This window comes from Nanorana parkeri, unplaced genomic scaffold, assembly GCF_000935625.1.
Source record: "Nanorana parkeri isolate BGI_ZX_2015 unplaced genomic scaffold, ASM93562v1 scaffold666, whole genome shotgun sequence".
In the NCBI taxonomy this organism is placed as follows: Eukaryota; Metazoa; Chordata; class Amphibia; order Anura; family Dicroglossidae; genus Nanorana; species Nanorana parkeri.
The window spans coordinates 1,028,249-1,053,578 of record NW_017306934.1 but is presented as its reverse complement, the minus strand read 5'-3'; the positions used below and the strand labels follow the sequence as shown (position 1 = coordinate 1,053,578).

Genomic DNA, 25,330 nt, shown 5'->3' with positions numbered 1-25,330 from the left:
TGAACGGACCCCCTCCATTAGGCCCCAGCTCCCCCAGATTTTCTTGTCTATTCAGAGGTGGATGCCGAGACTTTCACAGGTATAGAAGTAGGTTAAGTTTTACAGTTTTTAACCTGTACGATGTCTTAATGTATCACTTTGGAGGTTGAAAGGCTAAGACTAATTTGTGCCATGTTAGAGAGCCAGAAAAGCGACTCTCGGGTGGGAATCAGCAATGTGCCACTTAGCGACGGTATCTTTTACTCCTTAGGAACCGTTAGTTGCATGTGAAGCTGCTGGATGAGCATTTCTTTTTAAACCTCTTTTTCTTCCTATGATAGATTTGTTATTCTGCCTTTCTGATGTTTCCCATCATACATCACATATTTGCTTAATTTCACATATCCCATTGATAGCTAAAATTTGATAAACTTATGAAAACGATACATAGAACTCCAGGTTCTCCCTGTAGAGCCGGGTAGTTACAAATTTGTGGTTCTGATGGAAGATGCAGGACTTTATTTGCTTTAATGTATGTCATATGACAGCTGTCCTGTGTTCCAGCAAATAACGGTGTGATGCCTTCTCCTCCCAGGGCTTCTATGCCGTATACCGTCGAGTCTTTGAGATGATTGTGAAGGAGGAAATGGAAAGTAAGATCAATATGGAGGAAGCAGAGGAATACCCATCGTTTGGAGACTCCCAGAGTGACTATGACACGGTACTGTGTTCCTATTTATTCCGCTTTAGTTTTTCTAAGGCTTTGACTGACCACACACTGCTCATCCTCACCCTAATACAATGCTGGGGTGAGGATAAGGGTGTTTACAGGGATAACTGAGTGTCCAGAGGCATAGAATGACCATAGGCTAATCTTGGCCTGGTCAACAGACAATCTCATGTCATTGGCAGCTTCAGAAAGTCTTTTCTAATACATCTTAGTAGAGGAAGTAATCATACAGGTAACAAAACCTAATGTAACTGTTGATATTCCTCCTGAGGTAAGCCGATGCCACAATTCTCAGCAGTATCTCCATCCTACAGGGACCTATGCAAGTATTCCTGCGTATGGTGGAAGTGGGATGAATATCTGCAGACAGTTCATACTCCATTTCCAGACATTCTTGAATGACTGCAGCATATAGCCGGGCAGATGACATTTGCATGGTCCCTCCCCAGGGCAGGAAGTGCTTAACTGACAGGCTCAATAGGTAAACATTGCACAAGAAAAAGCCTTTATTGCAAAAGTGAGTCCCTCAGTGTATGTGAAAGAGGATTGGCTAATATTGGGGCATTTTTCTATTTTTCAGTTTAGATTCAATTTTAACTTCTCTAAAGGGAATATAACAAGCCTTATATGTAGTCTTTTTTATTTTCCCTTCTTCAGTATGTATATTAGAAGTCTCTTTCCTATGTGAACTAAACATCATCATTCATTAAGAGACATAGCAGGCCCCTGAGGTATCTTGTCAGCCTTTGGAAGGTTGGACATTAAACTTGTATTTCATCCATGAACTGAACCCCTCCATTAGGCACCAGCTACCCCAGATTTTCTTGTCTATTCAGAGGTGGATGCCGAGACTTTCACAGGTATAGAAGTAGGTTAAGTTTTACAGTTTTTAACCTGTACGATGTCTTAATGTATCACTTTGGAGGTTGAAAGGCTAAGACTAATTTGTGCCATGTTAGAGAGCCAGAAAAGCGACTCTCGGGTGGGAATCAGCAATGTGCCACTTAGCGACGGTATCTTTTACTCCTTAGGAACCGTTAGTTGCATGTGAAGCTGCTGGATGAGCATTTCTTTTTAAACCTCTTTTTCTTCCTATGATAGATTTGTTATTCTGCCTTTCTGATGTTTCCCATCATACATCACATATTTGCTTAATTTCACATATCCCATTGATAGCTAAAATTTGATAAACTTATGAAAACGATACATAGAACTCCAGGTTCTCCCTGTAGAGCCGGGTAGTTACAAATTTGTGGTTCTGATGGAAGATGCAGGACTTTATTTGCTTTAATGTATGTCATATGACAGCTGTCCTGTGTTCCAGCAAATAACGGTGTGATGCCTTCTCCTCCCAGGGCTTCTATGCCGTATACCGTCGAGTCTTTGAGATGATTGTGAAGGAGGAAATGGAAAGTAAGATCAATATGGAGGAAGCAGAGGAATACCCATCGTTTGGAGACTCCCAGAGTGACTATGACACGGTACTGTGTTCCTATTTATTCCGCTTTAGTTTTTCTAAGGCTTTGACTGACCACACACTGCTCATCCTCACCCTAATACAATGCTGGGGTGAGGATAAGGGTGTTTACAGGGATAACTGAGTGTCCAGAGGCATAGAATGACCATAGGCTAATCTTGGCCTGGTCAACAGACAATCTCATGTCATTGGCAGCTTCAGAAAGTCTTTTCTAATACATCTTAGTAGAGGAAGTAATCATACAGGTAACAAAACCTAATGTAACTGTTGATATTCCTCCTGAGGTAAGCCGATGCCACAATTCTCAGCAGTATCTCCATCCTACAGGGACCTATGCAAGTATTCCTGCGTATGGTGGAAGTGGGATGAATATCTGCAGACAGTTCATACTCCATTTCCAGACATTCTTGAATGACTGCAGCATATAGCCGGGCAGATGACATTTGCATGGCACTAATGCTCCTAGAATCTAGATGGTGCTGACATGTATAGGAAATTCATACAGTTTTCTAAATGAAGCCCCTAGGGCATGCTCAGCCACAGCGTTGCATTAATCACACCGTGCACCTAGCATGCATTACTATTTGCTAGGTGCATTGCGTTGCCATTCATTTGAATGGCAGCCCAATGCACCTCCCGACTGCTGTGCAACATGCATCAATGCAATACTATGCATTTGCGGTGTAAAGAAGTAGTACATGTACTGCGTGTTTGTGCTGCAGTGCTGGGTGGCCGGGAGGTGCATTGGGCTGCCATTCAACTGAATGGCAACACAACACACCTATCGCATGGTAATGCTCACTAGGTGCGCTGTGCGATAGTATACATTAATTGTAAGGTACGGTGCGATTAATGCAATGCTGTGGTATGAACTAAGTCTTTCGTTAATGGGCACATAGCAGTAGTAGTGTATTGTACCATGTTTGCCATCCATTATTGGAAGTTTGTAGTTTAACCAGTTGACATCCGCGGTGTTAAACCCCCTTCCCATCCAGGCCATTTTTCAGTATTCAGCGCTGCGGTACTTTGACTGACATTTATTCTCCCCTTTATTGGCTAACCTTAAAAAGTTGAACTTTTATTAAAGATACAGTCTTTCAGGATTCCTTGGATCCCTTTATCCATATAAAGCCTGGCAAAAGGATCTAATTAATCCCAGAAGATTGCATCCTTTAAAATGTAAGTTATCTTTTTTTGGCTATCACTTAAACTCCAAGCCTTCTGCATTAATGGATACATAAAAGTGTACAGAGTAGTTTCCCTAGTGTCCATTTATTTCTTGAGACATTAGGAACATGGAAGGTAACGGGGGAATGTTTGTGTTTACTGATTGGAGAACTTACCCTGAGTCAGAGGGCATAGGATTACAACAGTTGCATACACGATAAATAAGTAAGATTACAGTTCTGCTTTATTGGACACTGGGGGTGTAGCTGCAAGTGGTGAGGGAGACCATGGGACCCAGATCTTATCAAATAATGGTGGAGAGCCCCCAGAGGAATATGGAAGTTGACACAAAGTAATGCTGAATTAAACTCTTCCACTTAAATAATCATGGATGTGGAGGGCCTCTTCCATGTAGTGAGAATGGATATCATGCTTTGAAATAAAGTTGGCGTTCTTCCCACTGTAGCTTATCTGGTTGTCATACCCTCCGATTGGCTTTAGAGTCACTTTCCTTGTAGAAGTATTCAAGTCAGAAATATCGGACGTTCTTATCTGCCTGCTTGTTTGGGATTAGCAAGTTAAAGGAGAACTATGAGGTGAGTGCTTTTCACTCACCTCATAGTTCTAGCCGACCTGTGACAATGAGACTGTCACAGGTCGGCTCAGTAGATCGGGAGGTGAGCGAACACATACCGGGTTCGCTTGCCTCTCGATCCTGTCACGGCTCTCTGCCGTGACAGGGGGAGGGGCTGGATTCCCCTCTCCCCGCTCCGATCTGCCAGCGCTGACTGGCGGAATGGACGGGGGAGGGGGCGGGTTCAGCTGGCTCTGCCTCTAGGTAGGCAGAGCCAGCTGTCACTCACGCAGCTGGGCGGATCCCGTCATCTAAGTCGGGATCCACTCTGGCCCCCAGCTGTAGCTCGCGGTATACTGAGCTTAGGGTAACGGGAGGACGCTAGTTTGTGTCCTCCCGTTACCCTAAGGAGAACTATGGGGAAAAACACTGACCCCATAGTTCTCCTTTTAAAGTATTGATGAAAGAGAGCAAGAATGATAGCCGAGCTAGTAGCATCTTCATATAGAGAAGTTTGCTATTGCAGCCACTGTATTTGACTCATGCCTGTTTTCCTTTTAACTTCACGCAAATCTCTTAATACACAGATTCAATATCTATATGGGAGCTGCTTTACCCCCCAAAGGTTCTGTGCATCCACTTCTGAGATTTATACAGCCGTGCCTAGCAGGGAAGGAGACCCGACATTTTTCTTTGCTGAAGTTCACTTTACTTCGTCCCTTCCACGGTCTGTCACTGGACAGTGAAAGGTGAAGCATAACACCGATGAGCGCATCCCACAGTCTAATTTCTCTCAGTACCACATGACACAGCATAGTGGCACAACTAAATTGAAGCTTGTGCTGCTTCTCCATCTCCCGGTCTGAGCTCTACTGTACAGGGATTGCAAGAGGCAAATTCCAAGTCTTATTCACTGCATAAAAATGCATTTACTGATGAATTGATTACAGAACTGCATTATTTGTGTCTTTTTATATCTGCCCAGGGTTGAGCTTTAAAGGTGACTTGACATTAACTTGCTTTAACAGCATGTTAGACCCACCATTGCTTTAAAGTCCAACTCCAGGTAGTTGTCCCTGTATAATCTACATGGCTCTTTACAGAGAAAGCTGAAGCATTTACCTCTGTCCCTGCTATAGGGGACCTTATGAATATTCTGACTTAGATCAGGGGACCTCAGCACTTCAGCTGTTGTGGAACTACAAGTCCCAGGAGGCATTGCAAGACTCTGACAGCAACAGAATATCTCCCAGTGGCAGAAGCATGCAGGGATTTGTAGTTTCTCCACAGATGTAGTGCCTACCCCTGATCTAGATGAACATTTAGGGGTGTGCCAGTGATGTTCTTTACTGCAATGGATTTTGAACTGGTAAAACGCTGAGAATTCCGGAGTATTTGAGGAAAAGCAGGAACAAGAAAAATGATGCAGTGTAAAATGTTTACATTTTCTTAACTTTTCTGGCTGTGTTAAATAAATGGCTGGTTAGCTGAAGTTTCCCATCGGGAAACAATGTCATTTTGTTTAGACTTCAGTACATTTATTATTGTATTTCCTTACAGGTAGTGCACGCCTTTTATGCTTACTGGCAGAGCTTCTGCACGGTAAAGAACTTTGCCTGGAAAGAGGAGTATGACACCCGGCAGGCCTCCAATCGCTGGGAGAAAAGGGCCATGGAGAAGGAAAACAAGAAAACCCGGGACAAGGCCCGGAAAGAGAGGAACGAGCTGGTCCGAGAGCTGGTGGCGTTTGTCAGAAAAAGGGACAAGAGAGTCCAGGCCCATCGGAAGCTGGTGGAAGAGCAAAATGCAGAGAAAGCCAAAAAGGTAGAGGAACTGCGAAGACAGCAGAAGATACAGAATTCCAAGTGAGTAGAGTTAGTGTATGTATCATTTTTTATAAAAGATGAGGTTACAACGAGTAAATAGATACCCAACATGCCCAGGTTAAAAATTATGTGCGTCTGTGAAACTACAACAAAATTCAGTACTCCAAAAAGTCCATAGATGACGCTTTAAAGGCCCCCACAGGTCATCCGTTTACAGATGCACATAAATATTGGCCTTAGAATTATTGCTCTCACTCCGGCGTGCTCTGCGACACCCAACATGTGTAGCGCGATCGTCGTTTTCATACGTAACCGTACCCGACTCGTGTTTACGTGAAGACGCACGGCGGACTTTAAAAACATTTTTTTAATTTTATTTTTACATGTATTTCATTTAATATTTTACAAACTTTTTTTTTTTTAACTGTAATTGCTATCACACAAGCTGCTCCGGGTCCAAAAGACTAGTATCGCCTTTACACTAGAAATAAGCTATTGAAATGCAGATCACACTAATACCTCATTCACACTGAGCTACATCAGCGCTGATTTGAGCTGAGCTACTTTGAGAGACATTGAGCTACAGTGCACATTTTGTCGCGCTACTTTTGGTATGGACTTCATAGCTGCTACATTGGGCTGTATCCAATCAAAAGCGGTCTTGATGTGACATAATTCCTCTTCCTGTTTCTTGCTTATATTTCTGTGCAAAATTGACACTTCTGTAGCGCGACAATGTCTCGCAAATTCGTGCGACATTGAGCTACTCCATTGAAGTCTATTGGGCCAAATGGAATGAAATCCACCGAAAAATAGGTCATGTTCAAGCGACAAGCTTAAGCTACAGGCGACATTGAGCTGTGAAATGTGAACAGCTCCATTGAAATGCATTGGACATGCTACATTGAGCTGATGTTTGAGCGATTTTTGAGCTGAAATCGCGCTACAAATCGCTCAGTGTGAGTGGGGTCTCAGTGAAACACCACTAATCCATCTAATTTTGTACGATTCTAAAAACGTTTTCCAGCCTGACCGATCGAGGAAATTCGCACAGTTGTACAGTATTTATGATCATTCACTTCCCATCAACTGGCCGATTTTATGGTACGAAAACCCGATCACGTTCGTTTTTCGAACGATAATCGCAAAGCGTATGGGCACCTTTACACTTGTCAAAGACAAATGCTTTTCACCCAAATTTGGTACAATGTAACATTTTGCAGGAGTGAGCGGCATTCAGTCCTGGAGTTACTGTGAGCCCAGCCGGTGTGATGACATGCCCCCTAGGGTAGCATGTAAACAGACTGGCTCAGAGGAAATGGCAAAATGATGGTGTCCTGGAAAGGACCTCCAGAGCTGGACTGGAAGCTACGGACATCGCTGGAACCTGAAGATGGTAAATGAAGCTTGGCACTTTTTATACAGGAGGGGTGGAAGGGACTTTATAGAGGATGAGTGTTGGCATGACGGAATAACAGAGGCTAGCTAAGCTCTACTTTTTGAGAATGCTATTTTCCTGGCTGATATTCTAATGTTTTGGCTTCAGCGCTGTCCGAGAAGCTGACCTTGAACAAGTGTAGACATAAGGAGTTCTGCCACTTTTCTGACATTTATGGCGGTCCACTGATGCAGAGAGCAGTGCTGATCTGATGACAAAAGTGTATTGATGCCCTCTAGTTAAAGGCATAGCAGTGACACCTCCTCAGGGGGTGGGGTCTATGATGCCCTGCTCTCACAGGATGACTTGTCATTCAACCCAGAAGACTGGGGACATATTTTAGTCCTGGAATAGCCCTTCTGGGGAGCAATTTAAAGGAGAACTATAAGGTGAGTGCTTTTCACTCACCTCATAGTTCTAGCTGACCTGTGACAATGAGACTGTCACAGGTCAGCTTAGTAGATCGGGAGGTGAGCGAACACATGCCGGTGTTCGCTCACTTCTCGATCCTGTCACGGCTCTCTGCCGTGACAGGGGAGGGGCTGTATTCCCCCCTCCCTGCTCCGATCCGCCAGCGCTGACTGGCGTAACGGACGGGAGGGGGCGGGTACAGCTGGCTCTGCCTCTAGATAGGCAGAGCCAGCTGTCAGTCACGCAGCTGGGCGGATCCCGTCATCTACGTCGGGATCCGCTCCGGCTGCGGCGCCTCAGTATACCGCGAGCAGCAGCCTAGGGTGATGGGAGGACGCTAGTTTGTGTCCTCCTGTTACCCTAAGGAGAACTATGGGGAAAAGCCTTAACCCCATAGTTCTCCTTTAAAGCAGAAATCCAGTATTTTAACCCTTGCAGTAGGGGTACCCACCCACTAACCCAGCCAAAAATAGAAACCTGTATACCCAACTGTAGTCTCTGCAGCCGCTTGGATGCACCCTTATTTGTTTTTTTATGCTTTACTATCTTTTAAAACCTTCTGTGTTGTCTTGTCTTGGTACGGCATTAAGTTTTGCTTTTCACTTCCCACAGGCTGGCAGATCAGTACAAGGAGCAGAGCTGGATGGCCATGTCTGAGCTGGAGAAAGAGCTGCAGCAGATGGAGGCTCAGTATGACAAGGAGTTTGGAGATGGGACGGAGGATTATGAAGAGGAGGCAGACGAACAGCAGAATGGTTAGAGAGTAACACTGTGATAATCATAATAAAGGGGATGGGAGATCTCGCTCATAGGAGAAGCTTTTAACATCTCAATGTGTTCAGTTTGGGAAAGTTTCACATGTGTCAGGCAACTTATTTATATGTTGTGATATCTCCAAGACCAGTATAAAGTTTATCACATTAGATTTGTGTCCCATGTGATATACAAAGGCCAAGGTGACACGTGTTGTATGCATTTACATAATTGGAGTCTAGGAGGTGTTATTAATCTGCCCAGAGAGGTGTTAGAACAGCATTTTATGTGGCAGACAATAGAAGTCTCACCCCCCAGATAATTTTTGTGCAAGTCATTCTGAATTGAGAAAGCTGGTTGACCAGTGAAACGTCTTCAAGAAAAAAACACAGAAAGCCCAGTTGCCTTGACTTATTTTTATAGATATACCATGACCTGGATGAATGAGAACCTTCACAGACTTTTCCAGTCTGTTTTTTATGGCTTTGTCCCATTTGGGGAGATCTTCTTTTACTTCCTGTCCCAGAAGCACAACAGGAAGTGAGAGGAAATCTCTCCAGAGTAACTACTTCTCACTCTATCTGGAACTGGGGAATTTTGGATGTAGTTTTGTGTCCTGTTTACTTTAAATGGAACAGAAAAAAAATGATTCGGCTCTGTTGGAAGCGGCTAGTCCCTTAGCTGTGCCATGTTCCATTTTAAGGCAGAGGTTCAGTGAATCTGTTAGGTTTCACTGCTCCATAAATGTGTGCAGCTTCTATCGGAGGGTAATCACACTGATTGCTTGCTGTGACCTATTACTTGAATGGTTTTTGTCTTCCTATAATCTTCATGTAACTACTTTTAGCTGTCAGACTTGCGCTGACCATAAACTAAACAATCTGATCTTCTTTAGATCGACCAACATTTAAAAAATTGAAGGTGGATTGTTTAGGTTTGTCCTCATCTTACAGTTTTGGTAAATATAATAGAGATTGTACAAATCAGAGTGTAGTGTGTAAGGCCACCATTAGTTGAATGAGATAGATAGATATGAAGTAAACTGCAACGTCACAGCGAATTTGTTCTCTGATCAGGCAAAGCCAGCGATGAAGGAGATGAAGAGGAGGAATTCTACGATGACCTCTACTGCCCTGCTTGTGACAAGGCCTTCAAGACCGATAAAGCGTGAGTCTGACTATCTAACCAATGTCTGTGATATCAACGCCAGATACAGGAGAAAAGCAGTTATGTCCAGGCAGTGTGAGGAGGAAGCACAGACATCACTTCTTTTACAGTTCGGTCCTGCTGTAAAAAAAACTGCAATGCCCATCATGCAATGGGAATTGGTGCGTTCAGTGGGCAAGAATGTATATACGCACATATACTCCCATATTGAAACCACCCTGTGCCTCTCTCCCTACAGCCACGGGTGCCGGCCACCCTCTGTGTCCATTCACTCCTCCACACTGTTTATTTACAAAAGTAGTGAAGCCGCCCACAACTGATTCCTTGCATACCAAAACTGCTTACAGTGATGGACAGTCCACCCAAACCCTTCCACTGATGCGTTTAGCGTGCTAATAGGGCTTAATTATAGGGGGGCTGCACTACTTTTATATGTAAACACTGTGCCAAATTTACCTTTGCTCCTGCCAGGCAATTGGCTCCTCCAGTGCTTCCTTTACTAGGATAAGAATGCTTACCAGTGCTTTCCAATTCAGGTCAGTGTTGTCACCCTTTGGTTCACTGTGCCTGATTGAGTTATTGTGCGACGCAGTGATATCACAGGGGCCATATCTTATCAGTGCATTTATGGCTTATTTACAAACCCTTAGCTTGTCAATCAATTTCTGGCCATGTCTAGCCCTAGCATAGATTCCTCCACCATAATCGGTGAACAACACGGCTAATTATAAAGCTAATAATAAGATATTATTTATATTAGGGATACACCGATATGTTAGTTTTTTTGTATTGAGTACCGGTCCTTTCTTCGGACCTCACCGATACCAGAAGTCCCATTAAGGAAGCCAGGTGACGTGTAATAACTTGCCGTCCGGCTTCCTGATTGGCCAGCTTCCCGACCAATCAGGAAACCGGGTGGCGAGTCATTACACGACGCCCGGTTTCCTGATTTGCCGGGAAGCTGCCTCTATGCTTCCTTATCACCTAGTGACCAGGGAGCATGGAGCCGGCTTCCCGGGCCAATCAGGACAGTGTAATGACTCGCCACCCGGCTTCTTGATACCGGAAGTTCCGGTATCAGGGTAGGCATCGTGCATTTGGGCAAATACGAGCACTCACCCAAATACTTGGTATCGACACTGATGGAGATACTGGTATCCGTACATTCCTTATTTATTTAGGACAATAAATAGGCGTAACTAACAAACGGTCTTTAGTTGTACTTGTTACTGTATATGGTATTATGCTCTCACATTCTTTGAGGGAAATGCTGCTAAATAACCAAGCAATCAAAGACTTCACTTTGCCTTTCAAATTTCCATATTTAGTTGGTAGTTTCCTCCCTGCGGTGATTTTTCTTACCTTCCAGTCAGGGGTCACGTACTTGGCATATCATTGTCATTACAGTTTACAATGCTGGCTTTGGAGGATCCTTGAGGATGCAGTCATCCGTAGAGCTTGTAAGAGGAACCAGGAGTGGCTTGTGCTGAAGGGCTTTGGTGACGTATCCGCACACAGAGCACCAACACATTCACCTGTAGTCCAGCCCGGTAGGGCGCACTTCACGGTGGCACTGCAAAGCAGCTCAGTCAATCTAGATTACATTATATGCAGTGACTTGCATTTTTCTGCACATGAACAACACCGGTCACCCCCAGTGCATACAGAATACAGTGGTTCTCTGTGTGCACTGTTCATATTGAAATGCTGTTTTGAGGTGGGTTGCAGTGCATTGCGGAAAAATATGCGTATGCAGAAGGGGCCCGGTACACGGTTCATCCACAATACATTGAAAGATCTGGTTAGAAAGAAAGCCTGCAGGTAGAAGGCACAGTAGAGATGGATATACGAGACTTTATATATGTTTACTAATTAGGGTTTCATGAAACTTTAACCTGGGTAGTGGTTCCTTGCTCTGAAACACACAAACCTGTTCTTCTTTACGAGGCTCAGTAAAAATTCCAGACTTTTTATAGATTGTGACCATGTTCTGCCACATGTCTTGGGCCTACCTTTGCTGCTCTGTGCTAATCCAGGGCTTAATGCTTTGTTTCCTTTCATTTTCCTCTATTGCAGTATTTTGTCTCTTTATCCAGTTTACCTTTCTGTTGCCTACTGCCTTTTACCTGTGGTGTGGTCTGAATGTGCGCCCTGCTTATGTGTGCCGTGGTCTGAAGGTCCGTGGTCTGAATGTGCGCCCTGCTTATGTGTGCCATGGTCTGAATGTGCGCCCTGCTTATGTGTGCCGTGGTCTGAATGTGCGCCCTGCTTATGTGTGCCGTGGTCTGTATGTGTGCCCTGCTTATGTGTGCCGTGCCCTGCTTATGTGTGCCGTGGTCTGAATGTCCACCCTGCTTATGTGTGCCGTGGTCTGAATGTCCGCCCTGCTTATGTGTGCCGTGGTCTGAATGTGCGCCCTGTTTATGTGTGCCGTGCCCTGCTTATGTGTGCCGTGGTCTGTATGTGCGCCTTGCTTATGTGTGCCGTGGTCTGAACAGCTTCTACTTTTGACCATCGTATTGCTGTTGTAAATCAGGATGAAGAATCACGATAAGTCCAAGAAGCATCGGGAGATGGTGGCTCTCCTTCGTCAGCAGCTGGAAGCTGAAGAGAAAGAGTACAATGCTTCTGTCAGGGAGGACATCTCTGTCGTGGAGGGAGAAGAAGAGGAGATACCATCTGAAGATCAGGAACCTGAAGAGACCCTAAAACCAAAGTAAGCACACACATCCCTCTGTTCGTCCCTAAACTTCCCTGAGAACATACACAGGCTGCCATTGCTGAATTCTCATTTTAACAATGCTAGTTGCCTGGCCGGTATCTTAGTCTAAAAACAGCAATTTTTATTTATTTTTTTATCTTTCATGCATTTGTAAATACAAGTTGAAGCCACGTTGTCACATACAAGGCAACTCTGATATGTATGGTTCTTTCTAAATCACTGAGCTGAAACTAGCGTGCTGCTAACAAAAGTCAGAAGGAAGGCAGAACTGCTTATTTGAATGCTTCTCATTGACTTACAAAGTGTTGAAGTTTTTACCCCGAGTTGTTGAGACCGTACTGTTAGCTTTTTATTTTTGCTGGCTAACTTAAAACTATGCCGGGGACCCCTTTAGAACTGTTTTGTATTGTGGCCTGCCCGTGTGCAGCTTTCTCCTTTTTTTTTTCTGGTTTTAAACTGATGTGAGCAGCTGCCATTGTTGCTTTTTGTGAGCAATAGAAGCCCCTCTGTTCATACCTCCCAACATTCTGACATGGGAGAACACCTATAGTCACATTATAATAAGACAATAGACACCCTTGATAATCTGAGCCGACCTGTGACAATGAAACTGTCACAGGTCGGCTCAGTTGATCGGGAAATGAGCGAACACATACAGGCGCTCGCTCACTTCTCGATCCTGTGCCGGCAGAAAGCCGTGATGGGAGGGACTGGATTCCCCCCTCCCTGCTCCGATCCTCTAGCGCTGACTGGCGGAGCGGACGGGCAGGGGGCGGGTACAGCTTGCACTGCCTCTATATAGGCAGAGCCAGCTGTCACTCACGCAGCTGGGTGGATCCAGACATAATTGTCGTGATCCGTTCTGGCTGCGGCGTCTCAGTATACCGCGAGCTTCTTTAAATGTGGTTGCTGCATTAGTTTTCTTTTTTCAGAGAGGTCATATAGAAAAGCACAAAGCTGAACCAGAAAGGTGACCTGATAAAACTACTGTCAGGGCAGGCATAAACCAATAGACCATCAGTAAACACACCCTGAAGAAAATACCTTGTATGTCCGGGTATGGAAGACCATGTGACACTCCCTTTACTCTTACCGTACTTGGCTCTGCACTGCCAATTGAGATCTGACTAGAACTTACAGTACACAGAGCTTTCATCGCTCGCTTCCATTGGTTGGATGGAATATGTGATGCTGTCAAGCTTTAACGTGTACCTGTACCTTTCCCCCTGCATAGCCAAAGCACATATTCACTTTAAAGGTAAGCTATCATTGTCGCAACAGAAGTTTGGCTGTATTTAGGCTGCAATTGATGACCTTATGAAAACTCCTGCTGCCTGGCTTTCATACCAATCATCTAGCTTCAGTAGTAGTAGCATCTGAGCCAGAGCAAGTATTTGCTGCACAACTTTTTGTTGTTTGGGGTAAGTGACTGAAGAGCTTTGAAGCCAGAGGGCCAGCATGACATCTTGGCCAGAAATATTTCTATTATGTGCAGCAACTGATGGCATTGAGTTTGTCTGATAGTGTAGTAAGGGCCGAGTTTGCATATATAAAACTAATTTTTTAGAAATAAATCAGCCATAGCAAGCTACATATTATTCTCACCATAGACTTTCCTTCAAGTGGTGCTTGTTTGCAACTTGGTACATTTTGTATTCTTCCTTTAGATCAAGCAAAAAGCAAAAAAAGAAAAAACAGAAAGTCTGTAAGGTAAGTGTTATAAGAACCACATGTCATTCGACGTCAAATGTCATACAAGCATAATTGCTGTGATTGAGAAGGTACAATGCAATGAATAGACTAGTGGATAATGTGGAGCAACTATGTGATCTTCGAGATCTTTGGTTGCATGTTTTCTCTGTAGGGGCGTTTAGGTGAGATATTCATTTGACTCGTTTCCTTATGGGCCCATTCACACCACATCCAGATCATCTCCAGACCAGATTTCTTCCGGACGGAAATGCATCCTAATGTATCCCTTGGCAGTAATGGCAGTGGGCATATCGCAGTTGTGTGAAAAAGAAAGTACAAACTCTTTAAATTCTATGGTTTTACATATCCAGACATAATAAGAATGATCTTGTCCTTAGCAGGTCTTAAGATTAGATAAATACAACCTCAGATGAACAACGACACATAACATATTACACTGTTATTATTTCTTTTAACAAACGCACAACCACAATGGGCCACAATGGAGGTAGGTGTAAAAAACAAAAACTATGTACACTCTTACTGCTTCCATAGGAATTAAGAGGCTAAGTAGCAGCCAAGTGTACTTTTTCACACAACTGTATATTGCCCAGGATTCCTGAACACATTTTGGACATATCACTGTATATCACCCCAGTATCATAGAAGGAGAAGTATTGGGAGAGTAAAATAAGAACTGACATGTGATAGCTGCAATGTCCCAAGCTTTCTCTATTTACCAAGAGCTGAGTGATCATGTAACCACCGATTGCTCAGCTCACAGCTTCTCCCTGCAGAGATCAGTGACTGTCAATCGCCACCTATCACAGGGACTACCCTCCCGTCTCTGTTCCTCCCAACGCTCATTGGAGGGACAGGATGGGCACGGCTGGCTCTAGCTCTAGAAAGTCAGAGCCAGCTGTCAATGAGGCAATGGGGTGGATCCCGACAATATTGTCAGGATCCTACCCGGCTACAGCATGGCTCTGCGCTGTCAGTATATAGTGGGCAGTAGCCCGCTATATGCTGACTTAGGGTCACAGGAGGACATTAGTTAATATACTTCAGTGACACAAAAGAGAAGTAAAGGCAAAAAAAAAAGGTTTGGCTTTACTTCTATTTTACTGCTGTGCAGGGCCTGGGAATTGCATAACTGTGTCATCTCTGGGCCGGCATCTCAGCCTAAGCCAGCTCTGGATAATGCCTGATCAAAGATGGTGCTGTTCTTCTGGGGAGAAATAAAGATAAATGCACCGTCGGGGGGGAGTACTATGGTAAATCACAAATATCTGTAAGTGTTACACTTTTATGTTACCAAGATTCACACATTTTTCACCTTACATTCTAATTGAAAAAGGTGTGAATCTTTAGCTAAAACATAAAAAAATAGATTTCTTAGGGGGTCTAACAATAAATGTTTCCACCCAAGATTCACTTCTAATTGTATTCCTTTGGAAAATGTGTGAATCCTGGGTAAAACAAAATCATTGGAACCTTGTGTAGCAGTCTGTTCTCAATGGATTTTATTTATTTTTTGCTGTAGGTGTCTGACGACGAGACGCCGATACAAAATGACATGGAGAGCAGTCTAAAAAGTGAGACGATACAACCTAAAGTGGAGGACACAGTCCTGAACAATGATCTAGAGCCTCAAGACGACATCCAAGTTGACATCCAAGATACAGAAACCATGACTGGTCCTGAAATGACGAGCGAAGAAAAACCGTAAGTTGCCCCAATGGTTCATCTCCAAGTACTCCTATAATTGGGCTGTATATGAGCTCAGGTCTGATTTCTGTGTTACAGAGCAACTAAAGTAAAGGGAAAGAAAGCAAAAGAAATGAAGAAAGCCACCAAAATGGCAGCCGCACAAGAAAACGAAGAACAGGTAATTATGTGTTCTTATTCACACAGCATACCTAAACCATTTAAAAAATACGTATAGACCTTTTTAGCTGTTTCTTTGGAAGAGGTCTTTGGGCAGATTGCAAGCTATTATAAAATAGAAAAAAAGAAAGATAGACTGAGCTTCCTCTCATTAACATATAATCCTTCCAGATCTGTAACCCTTTGTTAGGACAAATAGTGTTGAGATCTAGTTTACAGCTGATCAGATCTGCTGACACGGTACAGACACAGTAATTAGAATCTTCCCACAGCCCCCTCCTTAAAGTGACCCTAAACTCTGGAAATAAATCTTAAAAATGCATCTAAGTACCCTAACTATTAGCAAAAATGTATCTTATTTGTGTATCACTCGGCTGTAGATCCTCAAATCATCTCTGAATTGGTGCTGACACTGTCCTTCCTTCTGGAGGGTGGCTACTTTTGTTCCCCATTGTCCCTGTGTGTGTTGTAAAGTAGCCACCGCTCCAAGCCCGCTCCCGTGATGGACTACAATCGCAATACAAATTAGTAAACTAAACATGAGATTGTAGTCCATCACGGGAGCGAGCTTGGAGCGGTGACTACTTTACAGCACACAGGGACCATGGGGAACAAAAGTAGCCCCCCTCCAGAAGGAAGGACAGTGTCCGCACCAATTCAGAGATGATTTGAGGATCTACAGCCGAGTGATGCACAAGATTCATTCTTGTCAATAGTTAAGGTACTTGAATATATTTTTAAGATTTAATGCCTGAATTTTGTGTCACTTTCAATATGTGTTGTTATAATGAATGATCCTATTAAACACTGTAAACAAACTTTTTGAACAGACAGTCTATATTGGATCACAACCATCCATTTGAAGAATGACAGCCGCACATTCATATAAATGCAGTTGTGTATGCTGTTTTTATTTCTGCATAATGGTAGACAACAGCTATTCAGAGAAGCTGCCCTCCTAGAGCTGCTTTTAAACTATTTGTTCCTTTTTTCCTTTAAAAATAAAATCAATCAGTACATATATAGAAAAGAAAGTTACGCTTATAATTCACAGCACCAAGAATAAGGCCAGGCAGAGCACCAAGCATAAGGTCAGGCAGAGCATTAATGATGAGGCCAGGCGCAGCGCCAATGATGAGGCCAGGCACAGCACCGCACCAAGCATAAGGCCAGGCACATTACCCTCATGTACATTTTAGCCAGCTTGAATGTTGACTTGTCTTGTATATCGGGTGACTCTTCCTGCATCTTGTAATGATTTTTCTTCTTTTCCCCATCTTCCAGTCTAATGCCCCCATGCGATGCAACACCTGCTCCTCTGAGTTTTCAACACGGAATAAACTGTTCAGTCACCTAAAGTCCACGGGTCACGCACTGGCCACTGGTAACCCTCCAGCAAACATGCCAGCCTCTAAGTCTAAAAAAGAGAAACGGAAAAATAAATGACCTTTTTGTGTTTGGACTGAGCTGGGATAACGGACCGGCAGGCTGTGCCAAAGGAGCAAACTGCATCCAGGATGTCCCACTCGCTACAGTCTGGGCTACTGCTGGAGATACACACGCCGTCCCCTATTTATTTTAGTACTGGTGAGCGTCCACTGAGGGGATTGCCTGCTAAGCCATTAGAAGCAGTCCAATTTGGACTACAGCTGTCCATGGCCCTGCAAAACTCTCAGCTTCATACCTGCTTATACAAACATAACACTGTAAACCTTTTTTCATATTCATCCTTCTACAGGTCCAAGTATCGCTTATATAGTGACATGGACTATGCCCTTCTTACCATCTTGTCTTGAATTGTATTGTGATTATAATACCTGCCCTATATTGTAAAGCTCTGTGCAAACTGTTGGCGCTATATAAATCCTGTATAATAATAATAATAATGGACAGATCCTTCTACAGCTCTTCAAGTTGTGTATCACAGCCTCTGCGGTTCATTCACCTTTAAAGGCTAAATGTTCATACTAGTGTAACCCCACCTCACTACAGAGCAAATTATAGGATGGAACCACATACCAGACATTTGCAATAAGCTGAGATGAATTACTTGGCATCTGCAGTCTGTAGGCTAACCGTGGGTTTCCTTGTTGAGAGATGGTGGTTCTACATTTTTAATATCATAGATAGGAGCACTCACAAGTGGAGGTCTCTACTAATGATTGGCATCCACTCTGTAGGGCTCCTGATCATTGACTACCCGATCAGATGCCAGCTGGAAGTTTAAAAAAAAAAAAAACACCATTAGCCAGCAGTGGCCTCTTTAGCTTGAAGATGGTTTGTGTGCCTTTTATCTAATACTGTTATTGTCATTCATAATTACAGTATTAAAATTAATCACATTTTTTTAAAAAAAGTGTTCCATTTGCCAGGTTTTTATTAAAGCAGTATATAACAATGTTTTCAGAGCTTCTAAACTGCAGTGACCTTTGTTCATGAAAGGATTAAGCTGCTGTGTTTAGTGTACCTGGCACAGTGTTCTCCTCTGGCACTTCCATTAGTATCTGCATAGACAAGTTTTTGGCCTTTTCCTTTTTGCTTAGTACATGTGCTGGGATAAATTCGTTTTTTTTGATAGTCAGATGTGGCACATGTATAAGATTTCGTAGAATCCTTCAGAGCAAAGAAATACTGTGCCGTCACTTGGCACTCTGGACATTGTAAACTTGGCTTTCTGCAATTCCCTGTTGTGTGGTTCCAATTAGGATTTCGCTGTTTAGTGAAGTGGGTATGTGGGATGAGTGTTGGGAGTAGTGATAAAGGGGGATCTGTCCGGTTAGTGTTGGGAGTAGTGATAAAGGGGGATCTGTCCGGTTAGTGTTGGGAGTAGTGATAAAGGGGGATCTGTCCGGTTAGTGTTGGGAGTAGTGATAAAGGGGGATTGGCTGATCTGTCCGGTGAGTGTTGGGAGTAGTGATAAAGGGGGATCTGTCCGGTGAGTGTTGGGAGTAGTGATAAAGGGGGATCTGTCCGGTTAGTGTTGGGAGTAGTGATAACGGGGATATGTCCGGTGAGTGTTGGGAGTAGTGATAAAGGGGGATCTGTCCGGTTAGTGTTGGGAGTAGTGATAAAAATGTGTTTTCTCTCTGTATCCAGGACAGGTATAGAAGAACTGTACCATGGGACCTAAAGGACAGCTCCCCCTTTATCACTACTCCCAACACTCACCGGACAGATCCCCCTATATGACAAATGTCTCAGGAAGAAACCGAATACCAGGGAAAAATGAATTCTATTTTATTTATAGACAGAAGGTGACAAGTGGGAAATTCTGTGCAAGGTTGTAAATGACGACTCCATGGAAATATATCACTGAACATTTGTTGTGTTTTTACCACTAAATGCCTAAAGAGCATTGGAACTGTAGAAGTTATGCTCCCAAAAATTACAAAACACTAGTTACCTGTATTGCCTGGGTTCTCCCTGCAGCTGCTCTTTCCCCCATTACTAACTGACCATGCCTTGTTCAGCACTGTGTCTATGTGTGAAGATGACCATCTTAGTAGAGGCAGAGCTTTGTTTTCTCATGTCAGAGCTACCACTATAGTGACTGGTGGAGGAATAATCAAGAAGCAGCAGGAGAGGTTAATCAAGTACAGATCCATAGAATGAATGAAGCAGTGAGAGGATTGTCTGTAGGTATGGCTTCCTTTCCAGCAGAGAGGACATTAACCAGCACAGTAATGACATTATTATTATTATAGAGGATTTATATAGCGCCATCAGTTTGCACAGCGCTTTACAATATAGGGAAGACATTACAATCGCAATACAATTCAAGACAAGATGGTAGGGGGGGCCCTGCCCCTGAGGGCTTACAATCTAAAGGGGAGGGGGAAGTGATACATGAGGCGGTAGCTGTGTGGGGGATGAATCAACAAATCTCATTCTAAATCTTCTGAGACTAACAGTAAGAGGCGGCAATGCCTAAGATCTCTCTGCTAATATACAGATATGAGGCACAGGAGCACACAGGGACAGCAAGTGCACTGCTGTTTTTTTTTTGTTTTTTTTTTAAAGGAGGAGTACTAGACAAAAGCTGAGTTTTTCAGGGTGCTGCTTAGACACAAACAAAATCATCTTTATAGACCATTTTCACTTTTTTAATCCGGGTCGACTTTAAACAGTGAGTTTCAAAGTGAACTTGTGAGAAGAAAACTGAGAGGTGGCTTTGCTGACTTAACTTTGAATGTGGAGCTTGCTGGGCTGTCATCACTAACCTTGTGTCACTGACCTGGAACAGTTATCCAGCCTAGAAAGTATGGGGGACATCTGACCGGCATACTTGTTCAGGGTGATATATCTCTACATGATCAGTCAAGGATAAGGATGATAGCCCTATAATGTGCACCTTTTATAAACACTAGCTTGTTTGGGTGTCACTGGGACAAGAATTGGGTACATCAGTGAGAAATGGATAGTGCGAGGCAGCAGGCCAGGATAGTGAAGAGCAGACTGGCATGATACAGTAGTGATGGGTTTATGGAAAGTTACAGGAACCGACAGAAGTGCATGAGGAAGGTGAAGCTTGGGATTATGGCAAGACAAGAGACCTGGAAGAAGGGGAGCCTGGGGAATGGCTCTGCAGCATGGTAAGTATAAGGAACACCAAGAGGGGAGCATGAAGGATACAGTACAGGTTCCCAAATGTAATAGAGCTGTCGGCTCTGCTTTTATTAACTGTAGGTCATCAGCAAAGGCATCTTCTATATTCATGTCAGGTCAAATGTAAAGCAAATCTATCCGCCTTTCTAATATTAAAACTAAAAGCCTTGCCTAAGGGCTGGCCTGTTACCTGTGTCAACCTTGGCTGTGGAACACTGTACCTAATCTGGAACTAGTGGCTTGATGTCTCTGACTTGAGAAATGAGCTCTGCATCCACAGTTGGGCCATGCCTAGTTAATGTCCCGCAATGCAAAGAAATCCCTATTATTGGCCACTGGAGTGGAAAGTGGGCTAATGGGTGTGGAAATTGGCTACAAACTCTGACAAGTCATCATGTGGTTACAGAGTGCACTCAGAACTCCCCAGGCACAGAGACAAGGCTGTTCACTTTAATAGTGCTCACCTTGTTGATTTGTGGCTTAGAAAAGGCTGACAGGGTCACTTTACACAAGTCACATGGACCCTGAAAATCGTATTGGGCTGTTGTCTGCGTTGCTTCTATTTACAAGTTAAAGGGGATTTTCAGTTTCAATGGATATTCCAAATGTTGACCTCTGATAAGACACATGATGTTGCACATAATTGAAGCTCTGAATAATCAGTGGTGATTTACTATGTTTGCATTGTGCTATAAGAATTCACAAAGCGTTAGCACAAGGAGAAGGATCTTTATTTTAAGCGACGTGACTGTAATTTTAAAATCTAATTTAACTCGGCTAAAAATGATGGTTTTATAATGGGGATCCTGAGGTGTTATCTCTGTGAATTGAGCTTAATGTAACATACATGTTCACTTTGTCCTTGTATGAGAATGTGTACATATGAATGTATGCTCTGCTTTTGGAGCCTGGAACTCAAATGCTGAAATGTTGGGGCCCATTCACACGTCCGTGCTTCTCATGCTTTTTAATATGTGTTAAATCGGCTAAATAAATTCCAGGTGAATCAAAACAAAAGGGGACATGTATTCATTCTGTCACCCAGTCAGGCAATGCTATAAGGGAGCTCTGAAGACAGACGTCTTACAATTAGGCAGTTTAGTTGATAAATTCCCCCTCATCTACTATAAAACAGCACTGTGCCAGAATAAAACCGGACCCTGACCACTCTCTAATTGTGCATCTGTTTTGAGTGAAGATCTGGCGCAGCTCTGTGCAATTCTTTCACACACACTGAGCTCAAAAATCACTCAAATATGAAGCTCAGTGCCGCTCTTCCAATGCATTTCCAAGGAGATGTTCACATCTTGCAGCTCAATGTCACCTGTAGCTGAAGCTTGTCTCTCAAACATGAGCTGTTTTTCAGCGGATTTCTAGCGTTTTGGCCCCAATAGACTGCCAAAAGAAGCGCTACGTAGCGCGAAAAAATGTGCACTGTAGCTCAATGTCGCTCAGTCGCTTTGCTGAAATCAGTGCTTATTTTGTTGTAGCTCAGTGTGAATGGGGTCTTACAGTTTGCTGCCCAGTATTACCAGTGCAGGGGTTCATAGAAAAACAATCGCATACACTGCTAAATGAGAGACTGATTTGCGTCTACATGCGTCATTAATTTGCTTCACAAATATCCCTTCCTGTCTTTAGTCTAAAGGTGCCCATACACTGTTCAAATTTTTGGCTGCTTTTTGAGTAACTGGCTAAAATTTGCACAGTGTGTGGGGCTGTCGGCATCCTTTCCATTGGCATCCCTTGATCAGCTGATCGAAGGAGCCGGTGAGAAAATCTTTGATTGATCAGAGGTGGCAGCCAATGAGCTGCCCGTTCTGCTCAGGTATTCTGACAGCGGCCACCTGTCAGAATACAATGTAAACAGTGGGATCCCTCGATCCACACTCTGTTATGGAGGAATCGGGTCTATTTTATTTTTTCCATTTAGCTCGTGGATTGAAGTGTCTGGCCAGCCTTCCAGTTCATTTTCTTCAGAAAGCAGCTAATTGGCCGACTAGAAAAGCCGGTCTCCTGCCAGCATGCTGTAGAGAAGGTTTCTTGTGCCCTGTGTGTAAGCAGTGGCCTCTCTGTAGAGGTCTGACAGCCCCTGCTGAGTTGGAGCTGAAACTCTTTAACCAGGAGGGAGCATGATCCCTGAATCAGCAGGGAAGTGTAGGACCTCTGCAGAAAGACCACTGCTTCCATACACAAGCTTTTCTATTTATGATGTTACTGCTTCCTAAAGGGGGGAAAAAATGCTGTTGGGCATCGCATGCCTTTTGTTTTGATGAACCTGAAATGTATTTAGCTAATTTAAAGCTAAAATCAGGGGCAATGAACAAACTTCCATCTGCAGTGGGCTATTCCCCACCATGAGACTTTTACATGATTTGCCTAGGCCAGTGTTGGCGATCCTTGGCACTCCAGCTGTTTTGGAACTACAAGTCCCATGAGGCATTGCAAGGCTCTGACAGACATAACTCCCAGAGGCAGATGCATGTTGGGATTTTGGCACAGCTGGAGTGCCAAGGTTCGCCACCACTGGCCTAGACTAACAGTAAAAATCAAAGATACAGAAACCACAAGCGCAGTAGCATGCTGAGGGGTCTGGTTTGAGAAAGGTCCAAAATAACGATGATGGAATTCAGGGTGCTGCTGATGACGCTGGGTGTGCTGCTAATGACGCTGGGTGTGCTGCTGATGACCCTGGGTGTGCTGCTGATGACGCTGGGTGTGCTGCTAATGACGCCATTCACACAGCGTTTTATAGTGCGATTTCCACTCAAAAATCGCTCAAATATGAAGCTCAATGTAGCTCTCTCAATGCATTTCAATGGAGATGTTCGCATCTTGCAGCTCAATGTTGTTTGTAGCTGAAGCCTGTCGCTCGCACATGAGCTATTTTTCAGCGGATTTCAAGCTATTTGGCCCCAAAAGGCTCTGATAGACTGCCCAAAGAAGTGCTACGTAGTGCGTCAAAATGTGCACCGTAGCTCAATCTCAATCAGCGCGGAAAAAGCACTTATTTTGTGGTAGCTCAGTGTGAATGGGGTGTTATGATGGGACACGGGGAAAATCAATATCTCTGGAACAATAACTCACATTTTCAACATCTGATTTTTTTTATGACTGCTATATTAATGACCTTTTGATCATTTGGGACGGCCCATCAGAAACAATCCAAGAATTTGTGAGTCATTGCAATAGTAACACATCTGGTCTTTCACCCATGTCATTGACTCAGACCATCTAGTTTTCCTAGATCTGGAACTTTCCCGCAAGGGCAATCGTATCATCACCATAAAACCATTTCAAGCTCACAAGCCTGCATTCTTGTAGTTGCCATCACCCATTATGGAAAACGAACCTCCTAAAGGGACAATTCTGCAGGCTTAGGATAAATTGCACGGAAAAGGAAGATTATATCGTACTTCGCACTCAACTCCGCAATAAGTTCCATGAAAAAGGGTATTTGACAAACACCATCAAGGAAGCCTTCTCCAATTTTCTTGTAGCCACCCCGAGCAAAAAAAGATAAATCCCCATACAGAGATTCCAATAATGTCCATTTTATCAACCAATTTAACCGCAGCTACGAAGCCAAAGGGCATGCTATACAAAAAAAAAAAAAACTGGCCTCTCCTACTACGAGACCCCAAATTTGGATCGTTTCTGCCAAACATACCCAAGATCATTTTCTAAAAGGTACGAAATACCATAGCCCCCAGCAAGCTCAATAAGCTCAGTTTACAACAAGGCAAAAATGTCCTTCTGGATAATAGAGAAAGTACACTATATTATCAAAAGTATTGGGACGCGGCCTTTACATGCACATGAACTTTCATGACATCCCTGTCTTAGTCGGTAGGGCTCAATACTGAGTTGGCCCGCCTTTTGCAGCTACAACAGCTTCAACTCTTCTGGGAAGGCGTCCACAAGGTTTAGCAGTGTGTCTATGGGAATGTTTGACCATTCTTCAAGAAGCGCATTTGTGAGGTCAGATACTGATGTTGGACGAGAAGGCCTGGCTTTTGGTCAGGACTCTGTGCAGGCCAGTCAAGTTCCTCCACCCCAAATAATTCCACTGAATTATTTATTTATTTTTTATCAGAAACACAACTAGAGAACACACAACAGTGGGCAGGAACAGGATCGAGAATATTGGCAGGGAGATCTCACTGGCTCCTCCTGTAATTAAAATATCACTTTCAAAAGGAATAAAACTTTATTGCTAGGTTCATTTGTTTGAAGTAAAACATACAAAAAAATAATGTATTTCCGCACATTATCTAATATGATTGAAAAATGTAATGCACAACTCTTATTTTACAGTGCTGATTTGAATCTGGTTGCTGTGAGCTAACACTGCTAATGCTGACTTGAGATGCCTTGATTGAGGCCTAGAGTTCGCAATTCCCACTTCATCTTGAAATCGCCTCCTTGTGTTTAATTAGTGCTCCCTCAAGGACGGCTACACCAAAATCAGCATCTTCTTTTGTGATGCACATGGGAGGTTTCAACCGAAATGTCTGCCAAGAGATGATGAAGTAAAATAAGTGTGGTTATCACAGGACAATAGGGATGTTCAGATACCAAGTACCGTACTTGGTACATGTACAAGTAGATACCTTTCCAGCTCCAAGACTAGACTAGAGGAGGTAGCTATCATTTTTAAGGAGCATTGGCTACAAGGCTCCTGGGATTTGTGCATCCCTGTTTTAATGTATGATTTGTTTATATATATATATATATATATAGTGCAATATAAATGGGTAAGCCGTATTAGTCCAGTAGACAAGATGTCAAAAAAGACAAAAATGCAGTATTGCAGTGTGCAATGATACCTTTTTTATTGGACTAACAAAATATATAAAAGACAAGCTTTCGAGAGTGAACCTCTCTTCTTCAGGTCAGAAG

The 25,330-nt window shown here is 43.4% G+C and overlaps 2 protein-coding genes across 2 annotated transcripts in view; one reads left to right on the top strand and one right to left on the bottom strand.

Moving 5' to 3' along the window:
* DNAJC21 (DnaJ heat shock protein family (Hsp40) member C21) overlaps nt 1-17,269 on the top strand; it is a 21,569-nt gene extending 4,300 nt beyond the window's left edge. The window contains exons 4-12 of the mRNA XM_018563457.1: nt 575-700; nt 5,488-5,792; nt 8,215-8,357; nt 9,432-9,522; nt 12,059-12,238; nt 13,912-13,954; nt 15,480-15,661; nt 15,743-15,824; nt 17,108-17,269. Of these exons, the coding sequence (XP_018418959.1) occupies nt 575-700; nt 5,488-5,792; nt 8,215-8,357; nt 9,432-9,522; nt 12,059-12,238; nt 13,912-13,954; nt 15,480-15,661; nt 15,743-15,824; nt 17,108-17,269 (1,314 nt within the window). The remainder of the gene's footprint in view (nt 1-574; nt 701-5,487; nt 5,793-8,214; nt 8,358-9,431; nt 9,523-12,058; nt 12,239-13,911; nt 13,955-15,479; nt 15,662-15,742; nt 15,825-17,107) is intronic.
* Nucleotides 17,270-24,771: 7,502 nt separating this feature from the next.
* AGXT2 (alanine--glyoxylate aminotransferase 2) overlaps nt 24,772-25,330 on the bottom strand; it is a 43,921-nt gene continuing 43,362 nt past the window's right edge. The window contains exon 14 of the mRNA XM_018563473.1: nt 24,772-24,942. Coding sequence (XP_018418975.1) covers nt 24,835-24,942 — 108 coding nt within the window. The 3' untranslated portion in view covers nt 24,772-24,834. The remainder of the gene's footprint in view (nt 24,943-25,330) is intronic.